The sequence below is a fragment of the Mirounga angustirostris genome, unplaced genomic scaffold, assembly GCF_029215605.1.
Source record: "Mirounga angustirostris isolate CCGP_5_RB_7025 unplaced genomic scaffold, mMirAng1.0.hap1 SCAF_1, whole genome shotgun sequence".
In the NCBI taxonomy this organism is placed as follows: domain Eukaryota; kingdom Metazoa; phylum Chordata; class Mammalia; order Carnivora; family Phocidae; genus Mirounga; species Mirounga angustirostris.
In genome coordinates this window covers 13,400,870-13,409,538 of record NW_026991709.1, presented here as the reverse complement: position 1 = coordinate 13,409,538, position 8,669 = coordinate 13,400,870, and the positions used below count along the sequence as shown (strand labels likewise).

At 56.7% G+C, this 8,669-nt stretch overlaps 1 protein-coding gene across 1 annotated transcript in view; it reads left to right on the top strand.

Annotated features, from left to right (window-relative positions):
- The first annotated feature begins 301 nt into the window (after nt 1-301).
- HUNK (hormonally up-regulated Neu-associated kinase) overlaps nt 302-8,669 on the top strand; it is a 104,636-nt gene continuing 96,268 nt past the window's right edge. Inside the window, exon 1 of the mRNA XM_045902560.3 lies at nt 302-1,561. Coding sequence (XP_045758516.1) covers nt 1,301-1,561 — 261 coding nt within the window. The 5' untranslated portion in view covers nt 302-1,300. The remainder of the gene's footprint in view (nt 1,562-8,669) is intronic.

Here is an 8,669-nt window from a genome sequence, read left to right as displayed (position 1 = left end):
CCTGGGCAAGAGCAGAGTCGTCAGGGCAGCCGCACTTGTTTCTGCGGGATGAGCACAGCCACGGCGCGCTCAGAACAAAAGCCCCGCCGAGCAGGGAGCGCGGGTCGACCCCCTCCCGCCAGCGCGCGCCGCGGTCCAATGGAAAGCGGAGGTGCGAACCTACGAGCGGAGGCCGCGGGCGCCCTGGTTCCTACGGTGCTGCCGCCACTCCTATTGTTGCGGGGCTCCTCCTCCAGCACCGCCACCGGGGCTGCGTGCGAGCCGGGACAGGCGCCCCGCCACCTCCCGGTCCTTCCTTCCGCGCAGCGTCTCCCCATCTACCCAGGCTCCCCAGGGCCCTACTGTGTGCCGGGCCCTGGACTGGACACCCGCCGCCTAAACCCCCATCCACCGGGTTCGAGAGCCCTCGCTCCGCCCTCCCTTCGCCCTGCCCCGGGTGGGTGCGGCCGGGGGTGCATTTCAGCGCCGAAAGGTCCAGAAAGCCCAAGCCCGGAATCCGGGCGAGAGGCGCCGCCGGAGGCAGCCCGACTGGGGCGGCCCGGGAGCGCGCGCCTCCGAGGCCGCGCGGGGTCCCCCTGTCTGGCGCTCAGGTGACTCCGCCGCCCACGGCGCCGCTCCCCTCCCGGGGCCCTCCGCTCTCCCGCGAGGGGCGAGTTCGGCTGTTGCGCGCGGCGAAGGAGGGGCTACGAGGGATTTGAAAGTGCACAGGCTGCGGAGTGGAGCTCGCATCCGTTCCCGCCGCCCGCGAGCGGATTGAATTTCTGCGAATTCAAACTGAATGGGGCTTTCTTCTGCTGCCTTCCAGAGGGCGCCTGCAGCCCGCCGCGCGCCGCTCCCGGGCGGGAGCCGTGCCCCGGCGCGCAGCTAGGACGAGCCAGCCGGCCCCGAGCCCGTGCGGGCCAGCCGGCGGCGGCAGGGCGGAGGCTGCGGACGCGCCGGGGCTCCGGGACCCGGCACCCGCACCCGACCGCGCCCCCCCTCCCCCCCCGGCTCCCGGCGCCCGCGAGCGGGGCGCGACTGTCATCAGCCGCCGGACGGGACCCGGCCGCGGTCCCCGGGGTGCTGGCAGGGGCCCGGGCGACCCTCTGAAGAAGAACTTCTTGGGGGCGGGTCCCCGGTCCCCGGTCGCCCGCTATTGTCTGCGCTCGGCGCTCGGCGGCGGCCCCGGGGCGCGGGAGACGCAGCCCGGGCGGGGCCGGGCCCAGGGCGGCGGCGGGAGGAGCCCGGACAGCCGGAGGCGGCGGCCGAGGCGCTGCGAGCGCGGGAGCCGAGCGGAGCCGGCGGGCCGCGGTCGAGCGCGATGCCGGCGGCGGCCGGGGACGGGCTGCTGGGCGAGCCGGCGGCGCCCGGGGGCGGCGGCGGCGCCGAGGACGCGGCCAGGCCGGCGGCGGCCTGCGAGGGAAGTTTCCTGCCGGCCTGGGTGAGCGGCGTGCCCCGCGAGCGGCTCCGCGACTTCCAGCACCACAAGCGAGTGGGCAACTACCTCATCGGCAGCAGGAAGCTGGGCGAGGGCTCCTTCGCCAAGGTGCGCGAGGGGCTGCACGTGCTGACCGGAGAGAAGGTGAGCCGCCCGGGGCGCGGAGCCCCCGGCCCTCGGGGCGGGAGGAGCGGCGGGGGACCCTGCGGGGAGCACTGCACCGGGAGTCCGGCCGCGTCGTCCCGGCCCTGCACCTCCCCTCCGCCCGCCTTTCCTTGCGGGTTGAAAGAGGGCACGAGTCCAGCGCGCACGCACACCCCCGCGGCTGGCTTACCGGCCTGGCCCGAGGGGAGGTCTGGGGTCGGCTTCCCTAGGGGGGCGGCTGGTTTACCCACCAAGCTCGCCGCAGCCTTTTTGCTCCTCGAGGAGCGCCGCCTGGTGGACACCAGCGCGGGGGATGGTGGAGGTGCTCTGTTCTTGGGGCCCATAGGAGCCCCACATCAGTCGAGGGGCTGGAGCCAGGCCATTGTGTTGCGTGGGCCATTGCGTTGAGGGTGGGGGAGCCGGTTAGCCAGCCCTTGGGGAAGCTTAGAATCTGATTCCTCTCCTGGGCTTAGGAGGTGGGGGAAGGCCGAGACCCCGGGGACATTTTCCACCTGTAGGCTGGGGCAGCTAGGGAAGTTTTTCGTGCTCAGATGAGGGTTTTCTGACCCCTCCTCCACCCACCCATTCCCTCCTACCCCTGCTTTCCGATCTCACCCACCCCTCCATTCCCCACCCATTCCCGTCTCCTTCCCTCCGTCCCTCCTCCATTCTCTTCAGCCACTGGGTAGGAGCAACAGTAAGGTCCCTGCTCAGGCCGGTACAGAACTACACGCTGATATCCCCAAGCTTCAGGGTTGGGAGGTGCCTTCATATCTTCCTGGAAGAAGGGAAAGCAAAGGAAGATCCCCAGAGACCCGAAGGGGCACTCTCTCCAGACTTGTGAGAAGTTAGATGGTTGTGAACCCTTGCCAGGCGTTGCCGAGGGAGATCTAAGTTGTAACTTGGATCTGTGAGAACAAGCTCAAGACAGGATGACTTAATTTGCAGGGGAGTGGCCCAGACACTGGGTCATCCCAAGTGGTGAGGCTGCCTGGCAGCTGCCCAAGTTCGGGGCAAGCTCGTGGTCATCTCAGACTCAAGGCTCGCCCTCCTCCCCTGCCTCCTCCCTCCTCCCCACCCCTGCCTCCTCCCTCCTCCCCCCTCCCCGCCCCCGCCCCCGCCCCCAAGGCTTGGAGTCTCTCAGCACTGGCCAGGGAGTAGCCCCTTTTGGTGGCTCATTCATCAGGGAGGCATCAGCACATCCGGGGAGAGGGGAGCTGTAGGCTTCCTACCTACCCTTCTGCCCACTGACCTGGGATCCTCTACCCAGCCTGGGAGTTCCTGGGAATGCCATACTGTGGAGCTCTGATTCTAGGGCGAGCTGCTCTGCCCTCCTGTCCCCAGCCTCACCTAACTTTGGTTTCCCTCCTCCTTTCCCTACTGGGTCCTGAAGCCCCTTGCATTTGAGTGCATGTCTCTATTACCCTTGTCATTTGTCCTCTATTCCTAAGCTGCTCATGCTCCAGTGGGGTACCTTTGTTTTGGGTAGGTGGGGTAAGAGTGAGTAGTTTAAAAAGTGCCTCTTGCTTGCATTTCCATGTAAAAAGGGAGTGTGCAGAATGAACTCACTGAATTGAGTAAGTCTTCAAAGAAGAAGGAAAAACACTCCTAACCTCATTCTAGTCCAAAGAGAGCAAGCACAGCGTACTTTCCTCCTTTGGTTTGCAGTGGGCTGGCCAACTTACACATCCGGCCGGGGTGCACGGCCGAGGCCCCCCTCGCTAACTACAGTGGGCTCACTTCCCCATGCCCGGGTAAATTCCTGTTGGTATGGGTAGTCGAACTTTGTTTTCCTTTGAAACGTATAGGATTCAGTCTGGTTGTGCATGTTCCCACTTGAAACTTAGCAAAAAGAGACGAGACTTTATACTGACGGCATATGGCCAACATTACGAGCACATTCATCTCGCCTGCCCTGCCGCTCAGCCTCTCCCGGCTTCTCTCCACTTTCCCATGCCCTGTTGTATCTCTGGCTCCTCACCGGTGCAGGTTGGCTTCATAACACAAGGCTGTTGGCCTTGGCTGAACTGGGCGAGGATGCGCTCCGAGCTCAGGCCCTCCTCGGGGCTTCTAGAGCTCTGTGCTGGGCCCACAGGACAACCTGGAGTGCAGGGAGTTCTTGCCCAAATGGGGTCCAAATGAGGAGCCTTTTGCACCCCTAGCTGTCTATGTCCTTTCTCTTCCGTCTTATCTTTCTTTCTTTTTTAAAGACTTTATTTATTTTAGAAAGAGAGAGAGAGTGCAAGTGAGCTGGGGGGAGGGGCAGAGGGAGAAGGAGAGAGAGAATCTCAAGCAGACTCCCTGCTATGCAGAGCTTGTGGGAGGCTCGAACCCACGACCCTGAGATCATGACCTGAGCTGAAATTAAGAGTCAGACACTCAACTGACTGAGCCACCCCAGGCGCCCCTCCTCTTATCTTTCTTAAATGAATCTCACCTCGCCTCAGCAAGGGGAGGGGACCATTAATTGGCTGTCAGATTGTCATTCTTGACTACTCGATTCGGTCTAGCCATGAGAATCAGTGCTTCAGGGAGTACAAGCATCACGAGAAACCTGGATTTTAGTTCACTTAATTGCCAGCTTTAAGGAAACAATGGGTGTCATTCATAGCTTTTATCTCCCAAATCCGACACCTTTAATGCTTAACCTAGTAGATTAGGGTTCTGGCAGATCATAGAGATTAAAATGTGCGTGTGCGTGAGCGCGCGTGCACCGCATGCATGACTTTGGGAAGGATGACCGAGTTCATGAGCCCCCATCTACACTTGCGTTCTGGATATTGTCTTACTAAACCCAAACAGAGGTGAAGTCAATCTCCTGCTATATGCAGCCCTCTTTTTACAAGGGGAGCTGGTAAGAGGGTTTTCAGGCTGGCAAAGGGGTACTTATGTGAACCTAGCAAGGGGAGACCTTGAGGTGACAGTACCCTGGGGGAAGGGAAGTGAGGTGTCCCTCCCAGTGGGTGATGTGAATGGCCCTGGAGAGCCTCTCCCCCTAATAGTGCCCCCCTTTTTGGGGTGCATACTTTAGATAGAGCACTTCACTTTTATCCTTGTCTTCCTTTTTTAAAGGACATAGATCACAGCGGGAGGGAAATTAAGTCAGGGACACTGTAGTAAGAAGTGAATGCATGGCCCTACGCCATCCCCTGAGTGGCAGGATCCGGGGCAGCTTGTGGTGGGGAATCAGTTCATGCAAAAGCTGAAAGGTGGGATGGAGAAAGGGAAGAAGAGGGGGTACCCACGTTTGGCCTGCCTTACAGTTGCAATCTCAAACTATGCACTGTGTTTTGGGTGATTTGTGCCCAAATCTAGAGTACTGCTGGTTTAAGACATGGTGTGTGTGTGTGTGTGTGTGTGTGTGTGTGTGTGTTACATTTCGACTCAGTGCACATTTCCAAAAAGATCTGGACCACATCCTCCACGGCTTGCTGGGAATTGCAGTTGGAGATGACAGAAACCACTTTTTCCTGACTTCCATCTCAGGCTTCAATCCTATCTCATCAATTAACTTCCTTCCGTCACCGCTGTCTGCCGGACAGTATTTTCGCCTGCCTGCCCTCTGAAGTTGCTTGTTTGAAAGTCATTTGGATCTAGATGGTCCTGTTGCTGCTTGAAAAGAAAGAATGGATTTGGGTGACACCTACTTTTGTCCTCCTTTAGCTTTGAGTGGATGTCATCTCTGTTAATATGGCTTTAAAAATAAATAATTCCCTTGGTCATGTGAGACTCCTAACGGGTACGTTCTTAGGTCAGAGTGTCTGTGACTACAGGAAACTGATGATTGGAGGAGGAAAAGGCACCACAAAATCAGATTTTGAAGAGTATTCACTGAGGCTTTGAGACGAAGAGCAAAGTTGCCGAATGGCGATAATGAGTGATGACTTTGAAAGACCCAGAGAGGTTGTGCTTGCTGCCCCTGAAATTGGTCCCTGATACCTATGAAATGCATCGTTTGGGCACATAATTGGTTATTATTACATTTTTTTTTTTTAGAAGACGTGCTAAAAGAAAGTTGGAAAGACTGACAGAGAAAAGCAAGGTACATCTCAGGTAGAGAGCTAGTTTCAGAGGCAAAACTGCAAAAAAGGGGACAGGGGTTGATGCCACAAAGGACCCCCTTTTGTGATTAAGTCTTTCTAAGATGCAGAGTTGGGTACATAAATGATTGGTTAAGATGTTTAAATATCTTGTCCTAACCCTTGGTTAAAAAAAATAAGCCTGGGCGCCTGGGTGGCTCAGTCGGTTAAGCGACTGCCTTCGGCTCAGGTCGTGATCCTGGAGTCCCGGGATCGAGTCCCGCATCGGGATCCCTGCTCGGCAGGGAGTCTGCTTCTCCCTCTGACCCTCCCCCCTCTCATGTGCTCTCTCTCATTCTCTCTCTCTCAAATAAATAAATAAAATCTTAAAAAAAATAAAAATAAAAATAGGGCGCCTGGGTGGCTCAGTTGGTTGGGCGACTGCCTTCGGCTCAGGTCATGATCCTGGAGTCCCGGGATCGAGTCCCGCATCGGGCTCCCTGCTCGGCGGGGAGTCTGCTTCTCCCTCTGACCCTCCCCCATCTCGTGCTCTCTCTCTCTGTCTCATTCTCTCTCTCAAGTAAATAAATAAAATCTTTAAAAAAAAAATAAGCCTGTTTATCACTTTTGTTGGAGCTATTTTGGGGCTAAAAATAAGGGTTGCCTGCTTAGTAAGTTGCCAGTAATTATGCTTGGAGCAGGACAGCGCCAGATACCTGGAGAGAAGGAGTTATTAAAAATACAATTGACTATGTTTTGCAGAACAGGAAATACGACTAATTTTAGAGATGGCCTTGTGGCAGATCTGTTTTTAGCAAGTATTTCTGAAACAAACAGGTGCTAAATCCTGTATATATATATAAAGTTTTTTTTTTTGAAGTGCTAGAAATTTAGGGGTAATAGCTCCGAGGAACAAGAAATGACTAGAGAACTGGAAATTCCTATTAATCCGCAGCAGGAATTTCTGGGCAAGGAGGAGGCGTTTGGCAAAAGCACCTGCTCAGCATGGCGTGTGTGACAAGGCAGTGCCTGTAATTTCTGCGATTGCATGCTGCAGTTTCGGGCACATTCTTTTTGAACTTCCTGCCCCGTCTCATCTTTTTGAAGTACGTGTGAATGGTGGAAATTGGCACGTAGGGCTCCGTTCTCAGTGTTCATTGATGCTCAGGTCCCGTGGACTTCAAAGGGAGCTTAGGAATCGGCACAACAGGGCTGCGCAGGGCCCACGAAGGGCCGTACAACCCTAAATTTTCTCTGCAGGTGTTGAGTCACCATACGGGCTGGGTTCGACGACAGCGTTCTGCTCCAAGGGGGGCATGGCAGTCAGCCATCCTGGTGGGGATCTTCCAGAAGGTGGTGGTGGGGGGCGGGCGGCAGCTGCATCTGCGCGGAGAGATGGGCAGGCTGGGTGCCTTCGGTGACCAGGTGGTTTGGGCACGAAGTATCGTTTCCCTTGGGACATAGCACCCCCGTCTCGATTATTCGTGGTAACCCAGCGACCTGCTCTCTTGGCTAATGGGAGTGCATAGACAAATGCGCAAGCCTTATTTTTAGCAAACTGGTGAGGGCTCTTTAAAGATGCTCTCAACAAGATGACCAGTAGGAAGGAGGTGAGCCCTGGGGCCTGAATAGGACCAGAGGAGGCTGATAGATAACCTGTACGGAGGGAGGGAGGGCTACTGCTTCTCCTTGATCACAAGGACCAGCTCTCGGGGGTGATGTAATGTGTTTTGCGGTTTATCCGGGGTCCTCCCTGCATTTTCTTACTACAGGCTTGCAATGGCTCTGGGCAGGTGAGAACCCACTTGCTGGGGTTCTTAACCTGTAGGGATGATGTAGAGGAATGCCTTAGTAGATTTTCCCCTCTGACCTTCATTTCTCTCCTGTTAGAGCTGCGTCACAAATAACCATAAACTGGGTGGCTATTCCCTCCCAGTTCTGAAGGCCAGGAGTCCCAACTCCAGGTGTCAGCAGGGCCGTGCTCCCTCTGGAGACGCTAGGGGAGGATCCTTCCTTGTCGCTTCTGGTTTCTGGTGCTTACTGCCAATCCTTGGCATTCCTTGGATTGAGGCTGCACCGCTTCAGGCTCTGCCTGCATCTTCACGTGGCCTTCATCCTTCTGTGTGTCACCTCTGTCTCCAAATCTGCCTCTCCTCATAAGAACACCAGTCATTGGATTTAGGGTTGACCCTAATCCGGTAGGACCTCATCCTCACTTGATTACATATACAAAGATGCCATTTCCAATAAGGTGCCACTCACAAGTACCGGGGGTAGGACTCGAACATGTGTTTTGTGGGACACAGTGCCGCTCGCAGCCTCCAAAGACTGTTAGGCTTGTGTTGCACGGGGTTTCCTGGGAAGCAGGCCTTGACCCGGAGAAGAACGTGGTCTCGAGGAGTATACTCACACCAGTACTTGGGAGGGGAGGAGTGGGGAGGGGCAAAGCAGCCCCTGCCGCTGAGATGGTCCTACACAGGGGTCCAAGTTGGAGTGAGGGGACCCATCATTGGATGGGGGCTGCCCTGGGAAGGGGGCATGACCTTGGGCACTTGCTGAGGGCCGTTGGGGGGCGGGGGGTAGGCGGTGCTTGCAGCTGGAAGCTGGAAGCCAGGAGGCAGCCTCGTGTCCGCAGCTCACTGGCTTTACTGGGGGAGACAGGACCAGGGCCCAGCAGGGAGGGAGTCTTAATCTGAGTCCAGGCTGTTTCCATAAAGAAAGTGGGCAGCTTCCCCGCCCCACCTTGCTGACCCAGTTGTGATCCGTCTCACCCCGAAATGAGGGTGCATCAGCAGGGTCTACGCTCCAAACCCTCTCCGTGTCCTGGGAAATATTCTGGCCTCAGGTTTCTCTTCGGTTGGAATTCTTGGGGGCTCTGATGTGCGTAGGGGGTACTTTTAGGATACTTTTATGTGTTGTTTTCTCTGGAGAACTTGGTGTCAGTGGAGTTTGACTAACTTGTTGATCAGTGCGCCTAGTTCAGAGACCGTAGGAGGGACCCCCCCCTCCCCTGGGTCATGGGAAAAGTTCTTGAAGCAATTGTGGGAAACTGGGCTATTGTTGATTAGAGTTAATGATTCGGGACATTC